The sequence below is a fragment of the Lontra canadensis genome, unplaced genomic scaffold, assembly GCF_010015895.1.
Source record: "Lontra canadensis isolate GAN:19392208 unplaced genomic scaffold, GSC_riverotter_1.0 scaffold12, whole genome shotgun sequence".
NCBI classification, from domain to species: Eukaryota; Metazoa; Chordata; class Mammalia; order Carnivora; family Mustelidae; genus Lontra; species Lontra canadensis.
In genome coordinates this window covers 177,069-201,556 of record NW_022631006.1, presented here as the reverse complement: position 1 = coordinate 201,556, position 24,488 = coordinate 177,069, and the positions used below count along the sequence as shown (strand labels likewise).

The 24,488-nt window shown below is 35.4% G+C and overlaps 1 protein-coding gene across 3 annotated transcripts in view; it reads left to right on the top strand.

Annotated features, from left to right (window-relative positions):
* Positions 1–24,488, top strand: part of G2E3 (G2/M-phase specific E3 ubiquitin protein ligase) — a 67,793-nt gene that overhangs the window by 35,211 nt on the left and 8,094 nt on the right. For all 3 annotated transcript variants that reach the window (XM_032856212.1, XM_032856213.1, XM_032856214.1), the window contains 8 exons: positions 2,461–2,585; positions 3,817–3,982; positions 11,357–11,463; positions 12,136–12,252; positions 16,015–16,139; positions 16,243–16,375; positions 19,511–19,818; positions 21,922–22,103. In XM_032856212.1, coding sequence (XP_032712103.1) covers positions 2,461–2,585; positions 3,817–3,982; positions 11,357–11,463; positions 12,136–12,252; positions 16,015–16,139; positions 16,243–16,375; positions 19,511–19,818; positions 21,922–22,103 — 1,263 coding nt within the window. The remainder of the gene's footprint in view (positions 1–2,460; positions 2,586–3,816; positions 3,983–11,356; positions 11,464–12,135; positions 12,253–16,014; positions 16,140–16,242; positions 16,376–19,510; positions 19,819–21,921; positions 22,104–24,488) is intronic.

Here is a 24,488-nt window from a genome sequence, read left to right as displayed (position 1 = left end):
TTTATCTAAGGACCATGTGAGAGTATTTGTACTAAAATTCCTCAACCTCCTGATGATAATGAACTTGTGGTGAAAGATGACTTCAAAAGGTCTCCTTGCATTTTGGAAATATCTGGGGGTATTTATTTATTTATTTTTGAAGATTATTTTTTTTTTATTATTATTAACATGCAATATTTGTTTCAGGGGTACAGGTCTGTGATTCATCAAGCTTACACAATTCACAGCACTCACCATAGCACATACCCTCCCCAGTGTCCCATCTCCCAGCTGCTCCATCACTCCCATCCCCTTCCATTCCAACAACCTTCAGTTTTGGAAATACCTGTTTTCTTAAAACATCTGAATCCTCTCTGACTATATTGTGACCCCCCCCTCCCTTTTTAAGATTATTTATTTTAGAGAGCACCAGCAGGAAGGGTAGGGGGAAGGGGAGAGAGAATATCAACAGATTCTGCACTGAGCATGGAGCCCAAGTTGGGATTTGACCATGCCACTCTGAGATCATGACCTGAGCTGAAACTGAGTCGGATGCTCAACCTACTGTGCCACCCAGGCTCCCTTGTTGTGAACCTTGGAGAATATCTTTATCCTGAAGAAGTTGTCTCCATTTGTGACATTAAGCTAGAGTTCCTTATGTCAGTTTACTGGAAGAGCCTCATGTTGGCAAGGTATTCTCCAGTAACCTAGTGTTACTTCATGGGTGTGTGTAAGACTGTATAATCCCTTCATCAGTGACCATTTTATAATGGCTATTTCAAGGGTTCCAAGATGTTTTAGATACTGCTCTGTATCTTAGTAATGACTGAATCATCTAATAGTCTTTGTGTTCATATACCACTGTTTTATTTTAGTTAGTGGCAGCAGTACTGTATTTTTTCCCTTTGAGATACCATAATAAATTTCCACAAACTGAGTCATTTAAAACAGAAGTTTGTTCTCATAATTTTGGAGACTAGAAATTTCAAATCAACCTCTCAGAAGGATTGGTTCTTTCTGGGAGCTCTGAGGGAGAATCCCTATTTGTGCTTCTCTCCAAGTTTCTGGTGGGTGCTGGTAACCTTTGGCATTACTTGGTTTGTGGCAACATAACTCCAGTCTCTGCTTCAAGCTTCACATGTTCACATGGTCTTCCCGTCTGTGTGTATATGTCTTAAATTTCCCTCTCCTTTCACTTATAAGGACACTGGTCATTTGATTATGGACCACCCTAAATCCAGGATGGTTTCATCTTGAGATCTTTAACTTAATTACATTTACAAAGACCCTGTTTCTGGGATGCTTGGGTGGCTCAGTCTGCTAAGTGTACCATGCTTGGTTTTGGCTCAGGTCATAATCTCATGGGTGGTGAAATTGAGCCCCAAGTTGGGCCCTGTCTTTGGTTGGGAGTCTGCTTGAAGATTCTGTCCCTCTGCTTCTCTCCCAACTTGCACAGGCGCTAGCTTTCTCTCTCTAAAATAAATAAATATTTAAAAACAAAGACCCTATTTCTATTTTTTTTTTTAAGATTTTATTTATTTATTTGACAGATGGAGATCACAAGTAGGCAGAGAGGCAGGCAGAGAGAGAGAGGAGGAACCAGGCTCCCTGCCAAGCAGAGAGCCAGAAGTGGGGCTTGATCCCAGAACCCTGGGATCGTGACCAGAGCCGAAGGCAGAGGCTTTAACCCACTGAGCCACCCAGGCGCCCTCAAAGATCCTATTTCTAAAGGAAATTCATAAGTACCAAGAATAAGGACTAGAACATATCTTTTGTGGGGGATGAGGGGTGTCACTATGTAACGTTACGGGTATGTAATACTCTTTCATTTGGTTAGGATAGGGTGAGCCTAGCTGATTTATTTTCACAGATTGGTTTTTAGTGTTGTTTTGCTGTTCTCCTTGATGAATATTTCCTATTAATGTGTTTTTTTTTCCTTTTTTTTTTCTTAAGATTTTTATTTATTTGACAAAGATCACAATTAGAGAGGCAGGCAGAGAGAGAGGAAGGGAAGCAGGCACCCCGCTGAGCAGAGAGCTTGATGTGGGGCTCGATCCCCGGACCCTGGGATCATGACCTGAGCTGAAGGCAGAGGCTTTAACCCACTGAGCCACCGCCTCCTATTTATGTGTTTTTTTAATTGAGATTTGAGACTTTAATGTATAGCCATTATGTTTACAGACCTTTCAGTTGAAAATATTTTAGCCAGTTAGGAAGGAAAAGAAGCTTCTCTGTCCTATCCACATGTTAGATTAGAGATAACTCTTACCAGAAATTTTATAGGAGTGAGTCTTTAGTGTCCTTAGACTGTCTCTGTGTAGAACAGTTTTTTTCGGAAATTGCTTTAATAAACCATCATCATAGCTGTTGTGTGATGAAAATAATTTTCAGACTCCCCACAGGAATATTCACTTATACCTTAGTCATACTATATTACTCAGATTTTGTATGTTATGTCCTCTGTTTCATATTTTCTTCTAGAAATGCTGTATTTGCAAGAAGACTGGTGCTTCAATCGGATGTGTTACACCCCGATGTAAACGAAGTTATCATTTCCCATGTGGACTTCAGAGAGAATGTATTTTCCAATTTACTGGCAATTTTGCGTAAGTTAATCATTGAATATGAAAGATAAGTGTTAAGGAAAAGTGGAAAATGGATATGATATCCCAATGATATAAATCCTTTGTAAAATTTCTTTTCAGAGCTGTACTGAGTTTACATGTATATGTTACATAATATATAAATATGTGTGTGTGTGTGTGTGTGTGTGTATATATTTTATTTATTTATTTACTTATTTTTTTGATTGCTTCCCTCTTCCTTTTTGGAGTCATCTCTATCTGCAAAGTCTTGGGAACTGCCAGTCTTAAATGGGCTTAACAATTAATATTCACCTTTAATTTTCAGCTCTAGAATATAATATGAAACTGTTAATTTATTAATATTTTATAAAAATTTCCAGCTTACATAATTCCAGATTTTTATGTGACTCTTTAGATTTATGGTCCACTCTTCTTCCAAAGGCCATATGTATTTCTCATTGAGTAAATTGAAGGCACTTAAATTTGGTGGAGTCCAAAAAAATTAATACTGTGCCCTGGAGTGCTCCTTACAGTATTTACTTTCTGGATCCAGCTTTAAACATCAAGATTTATGAATTTTAGTATTTGATTTTATGAATGTTCTATTTCTTTCAGTTTTTGTGTTCTTGACTTAATGGATTGTTAGCATGTATAAAACTGGACTTTAGCAAATGGAAATAAATTTAGTGGGTTAGGAATAGGCTTTTATTTATATTTTATGTTACATAATTAAAATATTTCTTTTTATGTTCCCTCTTTAATTTTATATAATATTGAGTATAATGGTGTTGCTAACAATATTACATAGAATTCTCAACATAATACTAGTTACTGAAATTCTAGTTAAGACGTTTTTTCCTTTTTAAGATTTTATTTATTTAAGAGAGAGCAGTAGCAGGGAAAAGAGGGAGAAGCAGGCTTCTCACTGAGTAGGGAACCCAACATGGTGCTCAATCCCAGGATCCTGGGATCAAGACCTGAGACAAGGCCAGACGCTTAATCAACTGATCCAACCAGGTGCCCCTTTATGAGTTAAGTCTTAGCACCAAAAGGTTCACATTCTGAAAGTCCTGCTCTCCTTGGTCATAGTTTGTGAGACTGATTAAGAATGCCAAGGTTCCAGTCTTGTAGGTTAATTATGAGGGAGATACAACTGAGTTTCCTCTTATAAATGTGAATTGTAATGCTATTGCTAGCCTCATTGTGTTTTGTAATTTATTAGGTGTTGTTTTTAAATAATTTACATTTTTAGGTCATTTTGTTGGAAGCATCGACCTGTTCAAATAATTACATCTAATAATTATAGAGACTCCTTACCATGTACCATTTGTTTGGAATATCTTGAGCCTGTTCCAACTTACAACATATTACGAAGTCCTTGTTGTAAGAATGCTTGGTTTCATAGAGACTGTTTACAGGTAAGTTCTTTTGTAGGCTTTTTCTGATACAAAATTTGTTCCTTGCTGATTTGAATTTTATTTTATTTAAGTTTATTTACTTACTGATTTATGTAATCTCTACACCCAACATAAAGCTCAAATTCATGATCAAGAGTTGCATGTTCTTCTGACAGCCAACCAGGCACCTCATATAAAGAGTTGACCTGTGTCAACCTCTACTTGTAACTTAAAAACAGCTTTATTAGAGCATATTTTACATATAAAATTTGTTCTATTAAAGTGTACAACTAATATTTTAATAAATACCTTAGAACACTACCTTTTAATGTATATTTACACTTAAAAGTTTTTGTTGTTTTGACCTAAGGATTTTGTTTGTATTTCACAATGAATAAAACACAGATTTAATTGCCAAGTTCATTTACATATTTCAGCTTAGAAAACCAAGATATGTGAAATGATAATTTAGTGGGAAGCTTAAATATTTAAATGTTGAGGCCTTTTAAAGAAAAAAAACTATGGTAGACACTTTATCACAGCTTCTTGACAGGGACTGATTACTGTTTATTGAATTAAAGGTATTCTTTTTGAAAGCCACCTTATATGTCAAACCTGATGACCTGATGTTTTGATTTTTTTTTTTTTTAAGATTTTATATAGTTATTTGAGAGAAAGAGAGAATATGAGCTGGGGAGGGGCGAGGGGAGGGGGACCTGAGGATGAAGGAGAAGCAGACTCCCTGCTGAGCAGGGAACACTACTCAGCCGAGGTAACATGACCTGAGCTGAACATAGATGCTTAGCCAACTAAGCCACCTAGGCGCGCCTAATAACGAGTTTTTAGGCAAATATCCTAAAACATACAACATTAAACACTTTAATACTTATTTGATTTAGAAAATTCTTGAAGATTTTAGGAAGATCTCACTTATTAATGACATCAAATATAATAGTGTACATGTGTGAAAGTGCCAACTGATAGACAATTACAGTTAATAGAATGCCAAATTAACAAAGGATTTAATTAAATTTAACACTTTTTTTTAGAGCTTGACTTTTATTATTGTTTAGTAAAATAAAATGTTATTAATGATTACAGGTTATTCACAAAAGTATTTTTGAAAGTTAGGGGATGTTGTAAATGCCCTTATATTTCAAGAAAGTCTTAAAAGTACTAATAATAGTCAAAGTACATGAGTGAATCGAACAATAGACAGTAATTATGCCACTTAAGTAGTGATCACTCAACCTAGTGCAAAATATACTTTCAAAATTATAGTTTATCCTACTAAACCCCTGCAGTTTCACTAGGGGTGATGTCCCCTGCCTTTGAAGTTACAAATCTTCTACGCCATCTTGATTATATGTAGAAACAGAGTATTCAGTATCTTATGGACCATACTTTATAGCACACTTGGATAGAATGTGTGAAGCACAGAAGTTGAGTATGGGATTTGATGCTGCTGCCTACACTCAAGGTCTGTTGGTACACCAAAAGACCAGAATGGAACGACTTCAAAGAGAACTTGACATTCACAAGAAAAAGCTGGGTAAACTAAAATCTGAGGTCAATGAAATGGAAAATAATCTAATTCAAAGGTACCTGAAAAGATCAAATTCGTATACCAAATACCTTCACTCAGAGAAAGGCAGCAGTTGAGAATCTGTAATAGACAACTCCAGATTAACATTGACATTAACAAAAGAAATTATCTTTTTCAGGTACAAGGACCACGTTTTATTTTTAGTACTATTCGTGACTTTATGACAGAATTGGATTTGTAGATCCTCTACCACCAAAACCCAAAGATTAAGGGTCCACCATTAACACACCAAGGACTCATTTTTTCCTTCCCTACCCCTCAAACCCTTCACCCTGCCTCTCAAATTCCTCATATCAGGGAAATCATATGATAATTGTCTATCTTTGATTGACTTATTTCGCTCAGCATAATGAAACAAGATGGGATTGGGAGGGAGACAAACCATAGGAGACTCTTAATCTCACAAAACAAACTGAGGGTTGCTGGGGGTATCGAGACAGCTGTTGGGTTTTGGACATTGGGGAGGGTATGTGATGGTGAGTGCTGCGAGGTGTATAAGCCTGACGATTCACAGACCTGTACCCCTGGGCCAAATAATACATTATATGTTAGTTTAAAAAAAAAAAACAACAAAAAAACAAGGACTCAAGACACAGAAAATGATGAGGGGTCTCCATGGAATTGTACTGCCTGTATTTCTTTGAGTCATACTTGACTGCCTCAATCTGCTGTGAACAGTGAAAGATGCCAAGGCATTTCTGAGCCAAAAGGCCCTATATCTCTAAAATCACATCTGAAGTTCAAGAAACTAGTCTGTCATCAAAGTTCTACAGCCTCCTAGGATTTTGTCAAATTGAAGGTGTGGCAAGATGGTGCTCTGCTAATGTTAAATAACAGCCCACAGAGGTAGTAATACCTCAGTCCAATGTCATGGACAGTTGAAATTCATCCCGTGAATGGTAATCTGCTGAAGATTTGATTGCCTGCTGCATAATCATGTACAGTGTTCTCAGGAGCCCATTGTGGATAATTCTCAATGTATTAATGCCTAGGGTTCCCAGCACCTTTTTTTTTTTTTTTTTTTTTTAATTTAAATTCAAGTTACTTAAGATAAAGTGTAATACTGGTTTCAGGAGTAGAATTTAGTGATTCATCGCTAACATATAACCCTCAGTGCCCAATACCTTTGCCCCTCATGTCACTACTGAATTTTGATAGGATGAAGGAATAGAACAGTGGCTTTCTTTCTTTTTTAAGATTATTTGAAAGCTAGAGTGTTGTGGGGGAGGGGACAGAGGAAGAACAGGGAGAAAGAAAATCCTCCAGCAGACTGCCTGCTGAGCCTAGAGCCCAACATGGGGCATGATCCCTGCACCCAGAGATCATGACCTGAGCCAAAATCAAAAGTCAGTCACTTAACTGAGCCACCAAGCCATCTCATACCTACCTACCTACCTATCTTTCTTCCTTTCTTTCTTTCTTTCTTTCTTTCTTTCTTTCTCTTTCTTTCTTTCTTTCTTTCTTAAAGCCTTAGGTGAAACACTACTTACATTAAGAAAAGAAACAAGGCTTGATTCTTTAAAAACTGCTGCCTCATGATGCCATTGGACAGGGGACAAACTTCATGATTTCCTGGTACTCTTGGCCTTTTCTTTGTCTTCCCTAAAAATGTCTCCACTCTGTGAAGCCAGCCTGCATATAGGGTATAAAGATGAAAAGGAAAGCAGCATGCATTGTCTATAAAAACATACAGTGAAATATCCCAAAGCTTTTCCTACTGTACCAGTCTCTTGAGTTTAAGTGATTTCTTTCCTTCTTTATTGTTTTCTCCTATTTCTTTATGTATAGTACAGTAGTCTTTAGTTAACTGATTTTCTTTTCCCCTTTTAGTGATTAAGCACAATCGTGTCCCTAACTGCACAAAATAACTTTCCTCTGCTTATTCTGTACTTTGCCCTTGTCAGTGCTGATGTTCTACGAAGATGCAGACAGATGGTGCCCAGTGAACTGCAGGAAATATTACAAGACTCATGTCTATAAAGTCACACCATATATTGACTTTAGCAGTAGGTGACATGACACAGTGTGAATCTTCCACAGGAAAGCTTAAAATATCTTTAACCCAATGATAGAGCAACGAGGTTAAGCTTGTTTCATCTGCCTGGTGTCCCACAGAACTTTCACAAGAAATTACTATTGGGAAAGTACAGTTTTCAAAACCAGCAATAGCAGCAGTACCGACAGCCTTGGTTTCCAGAGAGGTTTAAATGCCTTACTGTTGGGATCCTCAGTATCTAAACGTAATGTGATGGCAGTATCGTGTATTTGTAAACCAAAGCTAATCATATTTAGGACAACTGAAGAAAAGCTGGAAAAAGAAAAAGCAAAATTTGAACACTGAAGCAACCTTAAGCCATCTCTTTATTCTGATAATATATTTTTATAAAGAGCAAATATTCAGATGGCCAGGAATATATATAACTAATATAACTAAATAAAATCAAGAAAAAGAAATAACTATACATTTAAAAAAAAAACAATTATGAAATTATATATCCATACTTACAGTGGGGTGAAGGGAAGTGCTGAAAATGTAACAAAAGGTAGGAGATCATGATGACTAACATGCAAATGGATATTTTTAAAATAAGTAGGATTATTACAGGTGATTTATATAAGTATCAAAGCCTTGACTTCCAGGCTTAGCATCTGGTATATGGGAAGAAGTATGACAATTCTAGTTAATGAGACCATAGAATCCAAGCCCTTACATATGTGGTGCATTTTGTTTTAAAACTACGCCTTCATCTGCAGTCTATGTGAAGATTGATTAAACTATTTTTACTTGTTTTACTAATAAAAACATAATTTGGATAAAGAAAAGTACTTGATTAATTTTTTGCATGAGGCTTGAACTTTTTTATATTTAGGATTATTCTGTTAAAAGTGTCAGGATGAAGCCTATTTTGTTGGTTAAATTTTATAAATTTTTTTATTATTATTTTTTAAGATTTTTATTTATTCATTTAACAGAAAGGGAGAGTACAAGCAGGGAGAACAGCAGGCAGAGTGGGAGGGAGAAGCAGTCTCCCCGCTGAGCCAGGAGCCGGATGTGGGATCCATCCCAGGACCCTGGGATCAGGACCTGAGCAGCTGCTTAACGAACTGAGCCACCCAGGCGTCCCTATATTCTGTTACTTCTTATAAAGAAGTATTTATAAAAGTACCTAGGGAATGTAGTTCATAAATACCATAAAAACTTATCTTTACCTAATGAGGAACAATTTCACATTGTATGAGAATTTTACAAAAGTAATTTATCTTAATTAAGAGTTTGTATTAATGAATGTAATTGCTGTCAAATATGTCATCTTGTTAATTTTATAAGGGCATATTATTTTTCAAAACAATTTAAGATTTGCCTCAGTCAACAAATTAGAAAAAAAAGATTTGCTTCAGTTATTTGTTAGTAATGAAATGCAGAGAGGTTCTCAAACTTGGCTCTAGTATTCATAGAGCTTTTTGTGAGCACTGAAAATACCAAATTTCTAATCCTGTCATTAAAAAGTGAAAATAGGGCGCCTGGGTGGCTCAGTGGTTAAGCCCCTGCCTTCAGCTCAAGTCATGGTCTAAAGGTCCTGGGATCCAGTCCCACATCGGGCTCTCTGCTTGGCAGGGAGCCTGCTTCCTCCTCTCTCTCTCTCTGCCTGCCTCTCTTCCTACTTGGGATCTCTCTCTGTCAAATGAATAAATAAAATCTTTTAAAAAATTTAAAAAAAAGTGAAAATATTATTACTTACAAAAATGTAGGTCTACTTTATGCAAATGTAAAACAAAATCACAACCACATGGATACTTCTCTATGACATAAATATGAACATGCAATTGTTACTTGATTAGAGACCAGTAAGAACTAATTCTTGAGTCATGTTCTGTAAAGGAGCTACAGTGCCTTTTCCATTTTGTCACAAGTCTTAACTGTAATAGTGAATGGAGTCTACCCTGTTATATAACAATAGCTGAAGAAAAATATTTTTATTCTCTGAACTTCATTAATACAAGAGTTGAAGGAAGAACAGTCCTATAAATAGAATGAGAATTGTATGTAGTTAAGCATATTTCATCTTTTGTGGCCTCTACAATGCTATATACATTGGGATTTTATAAGGAGAGAGTGAAGATTAGTATTTTAAAGCTAACTTCTCATTCTGTGTTTATAGAGAATTGCCACTATTGTTCAATTTGGATTTCTCCATCATTGCAGTGGTCTTGTATCTTCTTTATGCCCTATGTGGTTTTTTTTGTTTGTTTGTTTGTTTGTTTTTTGGCTCCATACTAGGCACTCCCTTGTATCATATCTATTTACTAAGATCTTGATATCTGTGTACAATTACTACTAAAGGCCTTTTAGGTTCAGACATTTCAGTAACTGGTTGCTTTCCTCCCACATTCTTTGTGTGTATGTCCCACTTGTGACTAATTTTTTTTGTTGTTGTTGCTTTGTTTTTAATTTTATTTATTTAAGTAATCTCTGCATCCAATGTGGGACACAGACCTATGACCCCGAGACCCAAGAGTTGCATGCTCTTCTGACCGCTCCAGCCAGGTGCCCCGCTGCTAGAGCTTTTTGAACCTGAATTCTTTTGTTTTCTTCATCATTCATAAACCATCCTCAAGTCTATCAGGTCTACCTAATAGGTATTTTCTGTATATCTTTTTTTGTTCCTAACCTCTGCCTTAAACCCTCTGTGATATAACTTTAGACACTTAAAAAAAAATAACTAGACTTTTGAAGGGGCCTACTAACTGGCCTTTTCTCCTGCATACCTTAATCTATATTCTTCACATATAATATTGGCTTTGATTTTTCTGTCTAATCTCATTACTGAGTTAAATATATAATGTAATTGCCATTATGTAATCCCTAAGCATATTATTAATTAGTTCCCTGATCATGTTGTACTCTTGCCATAGAGACTTGGTATATGCAATTCCCTATCCTTGTAATGCCTTTTGTCCCATTTTCCTGGCAAACCTTTGTTTCTTCTTCCACACTTAACTTTGACCTCACTATTCTTTTGACATTTTTGTCAGGCTCTTATGTAGCCTTAGGTACTTTTTCCTTTCTCTTCCATGTATATACTTTAAAACACACACACACACACACACACACATTTTACAAAGTCATATAATTGTATCTCACCATTATACCTTAAAAATAGGATCTAAGTTATTTTGTTTCTATTTTTGGTACATAAAATAGTGTTTGTTACCTACACAGTACGAGTTAAATAGCTGTTAAATGTGCGCTACTAGTTTTGTTTTTAGGCATTGGCTATTCTTTCTAGTAGGTTTATACTTTTCTGTTCCTGAGTTCCCGCTGTCTGTGGCTTCCGTATATCTGTTTATTGAAGCAGTGAGAGTAGGTTTTATACTTATCCCCTTTTAGGAAAAAAACTACCTTAGAGATTGAGTTAAAAACAGAATCAAGGATGTTTTATAAAGTAACACTTAAACATTCCTCCTAGATGAAGTAATTCAATATTCTTACTGCTTTATTCACTAAGAGTGATGGACAGCTTGATATGTGGGGAAATGACATTGAATAAAAAGGTTGAGAAAGATAGATGTAAAGCTAAGAACAGCCAATTCATTAACTTTTTGGGGGGGGGGATCTCAAAATTTTAGCAGTAGAATAACTTCATTTATCAAAGCTTGAGAACTGGCATAGAAAATATGTTTTCATAATATATTAAGTGAAAAGTAGCACATATTCTGTTAGCTATTATAATTTATGACCTGATACCCGGTTAAATTGTTAACAATAGATTTTCTTTTTTCCGTGATAGGTTCAAGCAATAAATGCAGGAGTGTTTTTCTTTAGATGCACAATATGCAATAATAGTGATATATTTCAGAAAGAGATGCTAAGAATGGGAATTCATATTCCTGAAAAGTGAGTACCATTTAGTCTTTTAACAAAAAGATTTATTTTCGTTAAATGTAGGATTTAATAACAGTGAAAGTAATCACTTATGTCTGTCATAGAGAAGCAGTCATTTTAAATGGGGAAATTGAAACCTACCCCTACCACTGCTTCCTTTTCCTTCCCAGATTGCTAGTTCTTAAGAGCAGGGACTGTGACTTTAATGTCTCATTAGTTGACTTATAGTCTCTTAATAAATACCTCAAGTGTATACAATATTAATTGATTGACTTATACACAAGTATAATAAGATTTCAAAGTGGCATGTATAAATTATCTAAGAGAATCAAGATGTGGTTTAAAATATATAATAAGGATTTTCATAATACTTATAGATGAGGAATCCAGAAATAATGTTATTAAACTTGAAATTTAAAAATTAGAAGTGAATTATTAGGAAAAATTAAGTTTTAAAAAATTTCTAATGTTTCATTTAACATTTGAAAATTCACTGTAAGAATAATTAATTGCAGGATAAAATGATACTAATAGATACATATCTTGAACAGAATGATGAATCCTAGAAAGAGTTTTTTCCTTGCTCCTAAGTGCGTGACAAGTTTTTGTTTTTAGATTTCATTACTAATCCTTTTATGTAACATTTTGGTTCAAAGTGTGTTTTATATCTTTCTTTGTTTACAGAGATGCATCTTGGGAATTAGAGGAAAATGCTTATCAAGAACTTCTGCAGCACTATGAGCATTGTGATGTCCGAAGATGTCGTTGCAAAGAAGGGCGAGACTATAATGCACCTGATAGGTATACTGGGAAGTCCAGTTGTGCTTATTGTACTTATTTAAACTGTCAGCTAAGGAAGTGGTTTTCTAGTTAAATGTAGTTTTGCTCTTAGGATGTTTGAAGTTTTAACTTGAGAAGAGTATATTTATTAAATGCATGTTTACATCTGTTTACAGATAAATTATTGCTATCAGCATAGTTGGTAACTTCTGTGGTGTATTTTCATGAGGTTTCATTTTCTAGAGCTGCACTCCCCTATATGGTAGCTACTAGTCACATGTGGCTAATAGAGCACTTGAAATGTGGCTATTCCAAATTGAGAGATGTTATAAATGTGAAATACATAGTGAAGACTCATTGTCTTAATTTGTTATGGCTGCTGTAACAACAGATACTTGTTTTCTAACAATCCTACAGACTAGAAGTTCAAAATGGAGGTATCGGCAGGTTTTATTTCCTCTCTCCTTGGCTTGCACATGGTTTCCTACTAGCTGTGTCTTCACATTATTGTCCCTCTGTCCTAATCTCCTTTTCCTATAAGGACACCAGTAATATTAAATTAAGGCCTACCCATATGACTTTATAATATCTTAATTATCTCTTTGAAGGCCCTGCTCCAAATACACATAATGAGGTGTACTGGGTTTTAGGACTTCAACTTATAAATTTAGAGGAGACACAATCCAGCCCATAATAGTAAGACAAAAAGAACTAAGAGTATCTTATTAATAACTTTTTATATATTCATTACATGTCAAGCAAATAATAATTTAGAAATGTTGAAATTCATTTTACCTATTTCTTTTACCTTTTTAAATCAGGTTACTAGAAAAATTTAAATTCATTAAATGACTTGCATTGTATTTCTATTGGATGACACTGTTCTAGAGCTTAAAGTAATCTAGCAGTGTTCTTTTGGATCACTATAAAAAGGGTTTGATATTTGAAATTTATTGATTATTATTTTGAAATGTCAGTAGATACTGCCTCTAAATTGACCATTATTTTGTGCCTTCTATGTACACTATACTGTGTTGGATACTAGAAATCAAAACTGTCTCCATTTTTTTTTTTTTTTAAAGATTTTATTTATTTATTTGACAGACAGAGATCACAAGTAGGCAGAGAGACAGAGAGAGAGGAGGAAGCAGGCTCCCCACTGAGCAGGAGCCCAACTCGGGGCCCGATCCCAGGATCCTGGGATCATGACCCGAGCCGAAGGCAGAGGCTTTAACCCACTGAGCCACCCAGGCGCCCCAAGACTGTCTTCATTTTTTAAGATGCAGAATAAACAGTAACAAATCCAGTTTTCTTGAATTCATGGAGGATATTCAATAAATTTTTAATATCTATTATACAATCTTAACATTGCAAGCTGAAACTTAAAATGCAAGGCAGAATATTGGGAGCCTTGTTTCTCATGGAAAGTGATTTGGCTGAGTATGCTATTTCTTATTTGCAAAGACGCAGCTGATGTCTTCCCAGTTTTGAAAAATTTCCCTAAACAGCTATTACCACTACTGATTTCCCATTCTGGGCTGGGTTTTTTCTTTTGTTTGCCTGTTACAGTGTAATTGACATTATTGGAATTTGTTTTTGTCATTAGACTAAAAATTATTTAAGGGCAAAGATCTTGCTGAAGATGTCAGGTATGGTATATTCTTGCTTATGTGACTGGTGACCCTGATTATTCGTTTGTAAACCTCTAAAGGGTTGTGCTAAGGCACAGATGAGATAATGTATATAAATGTGCTTTGTAAATAATAAGGCACTTTAGATTTGTAAGAAACAATACATTTACAAATATTGATATTCTCTAAATTTATTTTGGGCTATTTTTTTTTAAGACTTTATTTATTTGACACAGAGAGAGAGAGCATGTGAGCACAAGATGGCGGGGGGGAGCAGCAGATAGAGGGAGAGAGAGAAGCAGTCTCCTGGCTGAGCAGAGAGCCTGGTGAAGAGCCCGATCCCAGACCCTGGGATCATGACCTGAGCCTAAAGGCAGACACTTAACTGACTGAGCCACCCAGGTGCCGCTATTTTGGGCTCTTTTAGATAACCTGTATATATTGCTTATATATTATTGATCGCCCAGTCAGTAGCTACCAAATTCCCTTCCTTTCTGGCAGCTACTTGAGATTGCTTTCCCTTGTCTTTTCTCCTGGGACACAATACTAGCCATCTGAATTTTTTTTTTTTTTTTTTTAATCTCACTCCCTCATCCTAGTGATAGGAAGCGGTTTTGCTGAAAGGCACTATGGTGTAGTGGTTAGGAGAATGGGTCCGAAGCCAGGTAGACTAGGTTGGAAGCCCCTGTTGGAAGCCCCACTCTGGGACTTACCAGCCATGTGAAATTAATTAGGCAAGTTATGTACCCCTTTATGCCTTGGTTTCCTCCTCTTTAAAATGAAGGATAAGGGGTGCCTGGGTGGTTCAGTTGGTTAAGCCTCTGCCTTTGACTCAGGTCATGGTCCCGGGGTCCTGGGATCGAGCCCCATGTCTGGCTCTCTGCTCAGCAGGGAACCTGCTTCCTCCTCTCTCTCTCTGCCTACTTGTAATCCCTGTCTGTCAAATAAATAATAAAATCTTTAAAAATAAAATGAAGGATAATAGCGATTTTCCCTATCATTTAAAATTACGAGGATTAAACTTTTTATGTAGACTAAGAACTAGGGCTGGAATATAGTAAGCACTCATATTAGTTGTCCTCTTTCTTTCTCTTCATCCTTTGGCAGAACTATCTGGGAAAGTGGGGGAGACACGCAGAGAGGACACATACCTCCATACCCATATCCACACAGAGAGATTCACCCACACCTAATGAAGGGCAGGGTGTCCAACTATCTCTTTTTTTCTTTCTTTCTTTCTTTTTTTTTTTTTTTTTTTTGAGAGACAGAGCATCGTGTACATACACTCAGGGAGCAGGGGCAGAGGGAGAGGGAGAGAGAAAATCTTAAGCAGGCTCCACACCCAGCATGGAGCCTGACATAGGGCCCCATCTCATGGCCCTGAGATCATGACCTGAGCCTAAATCAAGAGTCAAATGCTTAACCAACTGAGCCACCCAGGTGCCCCCCAACTACCTCTCTCATCACCTACACATCCACACACTCAGGGAGTTTGTCTCTTTTTATTCATAGAGCATATACTCATAACCAAACAAAAAGTAGGCCCCACACCTATACAAAAAATGTGAGTATGTACTGGCATACATCACACAATCCAGTAGAGAGACATGGAGGTGGGGTTGGAAGGGAGCAAATGAGAAAATATAAATATGAGCAAGATGGTAAGTCTGGATCCTGTTGGGCTGCACAATACTGGGTGTCTAAACAAGTTTTATAGGAAGTAATTCCTCACAATGAATGTGAAAAATAATATTTTAAGTAAGATAATGTATTTACTGATCCTTCTTCCATGTTAGCTACATTTATATAGCAATTTCCCTATGAGCTAGTAATTTCCAAATATAAAAGAAATTTTTTTCCTTCTTAATCCTATTCTTTCTGGTGTTTATGGTCTTGTGTATGTGCATGTACATGCTGATATTTAGGTATTTTAAGTTAGTGAATATTTAGAGCAGGAGGTTACAAACATAAGTGAAAGAGAAAAAAGAAAAAGAGTAATGTAGTTTCAAAGCAGATAATCTTATTTTCCCTCCTTTGGAAGAATAATTGTTTATATGTGAGATGGACAGTATGTCCTGTGGCAGTGCAGGTGGTTGGAATTAGACCAAGTTAATACCACAATGTAAACATCTGCTTCTGTTTATGTCCTCAGCAAATGGGAAATAAAGCGCTGTCAGTGTTGTGGTTCTAGCGGAACACATTTAGCTTGTTCCTCATTACGATCATGGGAACAAAATTGGGAGTGTTTGGAATGTAGAGGTATTCTCTACAACTCAGGTAATATTTTGTAATTTTGAATAAAGATGTTTTTTGAAATGTATATTATTTTAAAATTCTTCCTGTATATCTATATTGTTAACATTGGGTTTTAAATATACAGAGGATTTCCAAAAAGCCAAAAAACATACATTACCCAACACTAATAGTGTGGGAATAACTGATTGTTTGTTGGAAGAATCATCACCTAAATTACTCAGGCAGTCACCTGGAGCCCAGCATAAAGATCTTCTGAGGTATGTATTTTGAAATGTAGGAAAATACAAAACTCTTTTTTTTTTTTTTTTTTTTTTTTTAAAGTAAGCTCTGTGCCCAATGTGGGACTTGAACTCATTACCCTCAGCTAAAGAGTCACATGCTTTCCCAACTGAGCCAGCCAGGCATCCCTATAAAGCTCTATTTTGAGAAAATTTAGACTGGGAAGTGTTATATATATATATATACACACACACACACACACACACACACACACACACACACACTTGGAATATTAACTGACCTTAGTATTCTGGAAGAGTGTTTTTCAAACTGTAGGACCAAGATTTGATCATGAAGTCATTGCAGCCAGCATTAATAAAAAGAAAACAAAACAGGATAGGATAGAGTGTGAAATACCAGATTGCATTGCAAATAGGATATATATGAAATTTATTTTATTGTATACTGAATTGTGATATAAAATACATATTATAGATCATTGTCAAGGTAATATAAAATATCAAGTACACCATGTTACTTGGTTGAAAGGAAGGAATCATGTTTAATATAGTGATTTTTTTTAAATTGTATAATCATGTGCTTAATATATTTGCTGTCAGTATTGGAGGTCTAAATGTCACCTCTTTAGAAATTTCAAGGCATACTTACAAGTATTATTATGTTGTATTATTGCCTACATATTTTCCTACCTAGGCTGGTTCACCCTGTCCTTAAGTAACCTGGTGGTTCCCAGCTTCTGGGAGGTCACCATATTGATGCCAGACTTAGTGCAGACACCCAGTTGGCATAGCACATGACAGCCCAGAACTCCTGTGCTCAAGTGATCCTTCTGCCTCAGCCTCCTGAGTACTTGGGACTACAGGTGTATGCCACCGTACGTAGTAAAATAAGTAACTTTTAAAATCATTCATAACATTTAAATAAGACTAGAATTATAACTTAGTACCATGTCCATTTATTTATTCAGCTTAAGTTAGAATTTTTTTTTATATTTTATTTATTTATTTATTTTATTTATTTATTTATTTATTTATTTGACAGAGATCACAAGTAGGCAGAGAGGCAGGCAGAGAGAGAGAGAGGAGGAAGCAGGCTCCCTACTGAGCAGAGAGCCCGATATGGGGCTCGATCCCAGGACCTTGGGATCATGACCTGAGCCGAAGGCAGAGGCTTTAACCCACTGAGCCACCCAGTTGCCCCATTAAGTTAGAATTTTTAAGTATATGTAGCTTTTAGAAGAAATATGCAAAACTAACGTAAGTAGCTAGATGAAGTACTTTTTTGTTAAAAATAGTATCAGGTTAGGGATACCTGGGTGTCAGTCAGGTGTCTGTCCGACTCTTGGTTTTGACTCAGGCCATGATCTTGGGGTCCCAGGATCCAGCCCCACTTGGGTCTCTGTGCTCAGCAGGAAATCTTGAGATTCTCTCACTCTTCCTCTGTCTCTCCCCTGAATCTTCCCACATCCCCTGCTCCCAGCACATATACCCATGCACGCTCTCTCTCTAAAATAAAATCTTAAAGAAAAATAGTATCAAGTTAAAACTTAGAAGGTAAAGAGAATTTCTGCAAAAATGCTTGATAAGTAGATTTATAGATGGAAGTGGAATATGAAGTACTATTCAAAAAGTGAAGAATTGCTGTTTTAAGATATCACTTGCGTTAACTGAAAACTTATTACAGATGTTTTTATAATATTTTTAGTATCAAAAAAGATGTCCACATTACTTTTTAAACTTTTAATATATAGGTTTCCAAAGATGTTATTCCAGGGAAGTTTGATTCCTTGTTCCATGCTTTAACATCATATTCTAAAAGAATAACAACAACATTTCCATTCCAGGTAGGAGCAAGGAATCAACCTGCTACACAAAGGCATATTTCTGAAGGATTGTTTTACTTCCAAAAGACTTAAGTTTTCCTGCACCCTGGGTTAATGAATAGGGGGTGTGTGAAGAAAGAAAAAGCAAAGCCTGATCCTCACTGGGGCATCGTAATGTCTTATGATGAGAAAAATTTATACATGATATAGAAAGATGATCCATGGGCATTGCTCCAAACGAGATAATTTTGAGTACATTAATTTCAATTACAGATGGAGAAATTGAGGCAGACATTTGATTTGGTCCGTACAATTGCCTGGAGATCTTTTTGTTTTGTTTTGGTTTGGTTTTTTGCAATTTTTTTTTTTTTTTTAATTTTCAGCATAACAGTATTCCTTGTTTTTGCACCACACCCAGTGCTCCATGCAATCCGTGCCCTCTCTAATACCCACCACCTGGTGGCCTGGAGATCTTAATAAGACAGCTTGCTAGGCCTCATGCTCAGAGGTTCTAATTCTGTTTACTTGCTGTCATGGCTCAAAAATTTGCATTTCTGGGGCAGCTGGCTGGCTCAGTCCGTGCAGTATGCAACTCATGATCTCAGGATTCTAGGTTCAAGCCCCACATTTGGTGTAGAGATTACTTAAAGTCTTTGGAAAAAGATTTTGCATTCCTAACAAGTTTCCAAATACTGTTGCTGCTGTTGGTTTGGAACCACACTTTGAGAATTATAGCTATAGACTAGAAAGTACTATTGAAAGGGTTGTGAGTTGTGTTCATTATAGCTATAGACTAAAAAGTACTATTGAAAGGGTTGTGAGTTGTGTTCATAATAATAACTCTACTGTTAACTAACTTTATGATGAGAAATACATTGTAATTTGTAATCTCTTAAAATTATGGCTGTCTCATAGAGTAAGCAGAGATTACATTTGTTCTATTTTTTTAAAGGATCTAGTAAACTTGAAATGCCTTGAAGCAACTGTTTGTTATAGCCATTGGCCAGGAGGGTAAGATTCTGAGCTTCTGACTCTTACATCTGAATCCACTGAATTGATCAAATTTGATATAGTGATCTATCAATATTCTCATAGATCATTTATGATACTAGATTTTAATTAGTAGGAAATTGGGGAGGGAGTCAAGAATTTAGGATCAAGTCAAATAGCTTTTTGGTTCTGGTGGCAGCTGTTGTCTGTTTTTGGGTGGGAGCTGGGGAAGAATTTCCTTTTTAATTAATTTTTCTATTTTTTATTGGCTGAATAACTGCTGTGTCATGTAAAGTACTTTAGAGTACTTAACTTTTATGTTTAAATTCATGTCTTATAGGCAAGGCAATAAATTTAGAAAAGAAGTTTCAACAATAATGGTGGAATTAGGTTTTCAAATTAAAAAAAAAACTAAAAGATTATGGATTAATAAAGCCAATGTCTGGAATAGTGCCTTAGATGGATTCAGAAATCAGAACTTTAATCCTTCATACACAATTGAAGTAGCATATGTCGATGAAAATGATAACTTTGGAAGAGAGCATCCTGGATCAAAGCAAGAATTCCTAAGTCTCTTAATGCAACATCTTGAGAATTCACCAATATTTGAAGGGTCCTTGTCCAAGAATTTGTCTCTAAATTCTCAAGGTAATTTTATTATTGTATCTGATGAATATACCATGTGAAAGAGATAGCTGGTTAGAATTAATATTTAGTCCCTGTGGTCAAAATGTATAGTTTACTTGGTTATAAAATACTGATTGAATCACAGAAGAGTAGAGAAAGGGGAGTGGTATTTTTTAAATTTTCTAGTGAAACTTTTTATTTAAGAATATGCTTAATTTTTTTTAGTAATATCCTCCTTAGAGTGAATTTATAATTAAGTGTAACTTCTTTAAAAATGTACTCTATATTCATTCTTCTTTCATTTGAATAGAGTCACCAAATGGAATAGATGATTATTTGAGCCCTTCTTTTCACATCTTTGGAATTTGCAGATAGGATGTTTCTTCACAACCTAGGATTTTATCACATAATTTTCTGGTCCACATCTAACAGATTTTTTAATGTACTTTTGCTTTCAAGAATTTTTCATGCATATTTATGTATATGATACTTTTCTGTCTTATGATGAATTTAAAAAAATGCATTTCAGAAGAGTGATTAATTCTAGCATTCTTTTTTAGGAGCTTTTATACCACTTTTGCTGTAATAGGAAATTCAGACAAGTGAGACTTACTTCATTCCACTTGAATTTTCTCCTGTATAGTCGCTGGAACTTCCTTATTGTTGCGAAAGTATCATGAAAATAGTTGAGAAACTACCAGGGTTTATTTGTACTATGTGTAGTACACACTGTTTAATTCAAAACTCCCTAAAACAAATCATTCTAAATAAGAAGTAACATTAACTCAAGACAGTTTTGGTATAGTAGGTGAGTGCATGAATTCACAAAATCTGAATTCAGTTTTGTACACACCTACTTCAGTTGCTTTATTTCCTTTGATTAATTATATAGTCTCTCTGGAATTCATTTAACAGATACAGAAAGTATTACTGCTAATACGTAGCATATAAGGTTATTGTTGAGATTTTATTAGTTCATGTAGTGATAATGTTGCTTATTAATAATTTGCTCTTAACAATATTAAGAGAAAGGAAAATTTACATTATATCTTTGATTTATCAAGGTAGCTAAAACATTTTAAGTTTTTATTTTAAGTTAACATACAGTGTTATATTAGTTTCAGGTGTACAAGGTAGTAATTCAACATGTCCATATATAAACCTATGCTCAACACAAGTGCACTCTTTAATCCCCATCACCTATTTCACCCACCTCCCCACCCTTCTCCCTTCTGGTAACCATCAGTTTGTTCTCTCTAATTAAGAGTTGGTGTCTTGATTTGTGTGTGTGTCTCTCATTTTTTCCCCTTTGCTTGTTTGTTTTGTTCCTTAAATTCCACATGTGTATAAAATCATACGGTATTTGTCTTTCTCTGATTTATTTTGCTTCATAGCTAAAACATTTTAAATGACAATTTAAAAAATACTGAAAGCTGCGATGACATGGTTAGATAGCATATATTCCTGGGAGTACCTTTGTGCATTTGGGAAAATAATTTATCCCTATTTATCAACAACCTTAAAAATGTTTATATCCTATGACCTCCTAACAGCATATGTAGGACTCTATACTAATCAAATAATCAAAGATATATAAAAAAGAATATGGGAATAGATGTTGATTATAATATTATGTCTCATATAGTTGAAAGTATAACTTAGACAAAGTAGCCAGTAATAAGGAGATGGTTCGCTTTGCAGCACATCTATAATTTAGTCTTAATCAGTCATTAACTGTAGATTTGAATAATTGTGCATAATATAGAAAAAGTTTACAATATAGTAAGTAAAAAAAAAGCACAAGTCAAACTATTTGCACTAATATACATACTAGAAATACACATCAAAATGTGCATACTGGTTATTGTGATGGTATGATATGTAATTTTTATTAAATTATCCTGTATTTACATTTTTTCTATTATAGGTTATTTTGTATTCAGAAAAATGTATTTAGGTGAGATCTGTATTTTATATTCGATTCTAGTTTCTGTAAATTATTTTACATTTATCTAATTCTTAGTTTTTTGGGGGTTTTAATTTACTGTATATGTATTCATTATATATGATTATCTTACAATAATAAAAGAATTATATTTGATGTATTTTCATCTGTATCTACAGCTCTGAAAGAGAATCTTTACTATGAAGCTGGCAAAATCCTTGCCATTTCTTTGGTCCATGGTGGTCCTTCACCTGGTTTCTTTTCTAAAACCTTGTATAACTGCCTTGTTTATGGACCAGAAAATACCCAACCAATTTTAGATGATGTTTCAGACTTTGACGTGGCACAAATTATAATCAGGGTAAGAAATGTACTTGTTTATTAAAATACAGACTACATTCTAGTTATATGAATGTAAATGATGGATCTACAATAGAATAATACTCTTTGTGCAGGAATCAAGAGGTATCAATATTTCTGTTTACCAGCAGAGTTCACAAACAATTAAGAGATAGATGTTAAGGTTAGACAGCTGAGATCAAAGGGCCACATTTAATGTTGATATAACCAGTTAGATAATGTATTTGACTTTGGTCTGTGGTCAAAATGGTTTGTTACCACTCCTCGGAGTTATATGGATTTATCTATCCTGCCAGAGACAATATAAGGCAGGTTCCTTATTGTCTGCTAGATAGCAGGGAAAAGTGCCCTTTCTATAGGTAGTTGGATCTGCAAGGAAGGAGGACTTAGCTTACCTCTCAAAAAACTTAGTCTCACTCCTACAGGGAGATAAGTGTGATAGGTGCAGAGAAGGACCAGGCTGAATTTCTTTATGGAAACAAGTGGGGAGACTCAATGTTTCTACCTAAAAATAGTTATCATTTATTAAGCCCTGTACTACATATTACCTGTACAAACTCAGTTTAGTTGTAATAATGCCAAGTATCATTGCCTACATGTTACTGACTTGGAAACTAATTGAGACAATGAAAGTCATCCAGCTTTTTTTCCTTTATCCTCCCTCCTGCTTAAACCTACTCTATCCATTGTCTCCATTAATAGGCAGTATAGTTTAATGGTGTAAAGCAAATGCTCAGGGTGCCTGGGTGGCTCAGTTGGTTAAGCAACTGCTTTGGGCTCAGGCCATGATCCAGAGTCCCAGGATGGAGTCCTGCATCAGGCTCCCAGTTCCACTGGGAGTCTGTTTCTCCCTCTAACCTTCTCCCCTCTCATGCTTTCTCTCACTCTCTCTCAAATGTATAAATAAAAATCTTTAAAAAAAAAAAAAAAAGCAAATGTTCAGAAGTCAGATTTTAGTTTGAAATAGCTACTATAAGCTCTGTGACCTTGGGCACCTTAGTTAATCTTAAGCCTCAGTTTCAAAATCACAAAGTAAATAACAGGGAAGTGTGTCCTTTTATTTGTCCCAAGATGTCTCATCCTAAAATTTATCCTTTAACTCAAGTGATTTTTCCTTTTTTCCTCTTTACCAAAACATGTACTTTAGTATGACTTCATTGTCTCAGCTTCCTCTTTTCCTACTCATTTTTTTGCTTCTTGTAGTGAGGCTTCTGTTCCCACAGAGCATTCTTCCAAGTCAGCTAGTTTTTAGCTGATTCCAGGGATCTAAATCACTGCTTGCAAAGGCCTTTCCTAATAATTCCTCATCTCCTTTTGTAATCACCACTGTCTTTGAATTCATCTCTTCTGTTTTCTTTAATACTGCATTTCTTCCTACCCCTGAAACTTGGGTTATTAATCTGTGTTATCCTAGTCCTCCCTCTGTACTATTTGGAAAGCTGCTTCCTGCCCATAACCTTTCTGAATGATTCCCAGACCTCTGTTTTTGAGCCACTAGACTTTTATACCTAGTTAGGGTCTGAGTCTTTCTAACACACTGAGTCCAACATGTTTAAGCCAACCGTTTTTTTTTCCCCAGAGTTTTTGGTTGGTTTGTTTGCTTGCTTGCCTGATTTTTCTTTTCAAAAGATTTCTTATTTCCATGCCTTTCTGGAGAAGTGTCATTTTCATTCTGCCATATTCCATTTGTCAGGATGTATCAAGTCATCTATCTCTAAAAGTGAAGTTTATCTTCAGCATTTTCCTCTTATTTCTAATGTACTTACTATACCAAACTCAAATTATTTCTAGGTTTAAACAATTAGGATATTATTCTAATAATCAGGATGATTCTTTTAAAAGTATAGTTTTGACAACATTGCCTTCTTTGGAATCTTCAGTGGCTTCTCATTGCCTATTGAACAAAGTTCAAGCTATTCCTTAGGGTATTTAAGACTTCCAGCTCTTCTCATGGCTTTATCTATTGTTTCTGTGCTCCTATCCAATGTTTGTTCATTTAGTCAACAAATAACTATGTACCTCATATTATTTCATCACTGAAGATATAGTAGTGAACCAAAGTCCCTGCCTCTTTGGAATTTACATTTTAGAGGAAACACAGAAGATAAATAAATATATAATATACTGCCGTATAGTAAACTGTATTGTAAAAATAAAAAAGAATAAGAGAAAGGAGATAATGTTTGGGGTATAATAAGATGGAACTTGGGCTATGCTTCTGTAACAGAGACCCCAACAGATGTTTTATTTCTGTAAAATTTGTTACTAGATTTTAGTGTAGGGATTAGCAAATTATAGCTATAGGCCAAGTCTGGCCTTCTGCCTCTCTTGTTGTAGATAAAGTTTTATTGGAACACAGCCATACCTACTTACCATTTGTTATGTG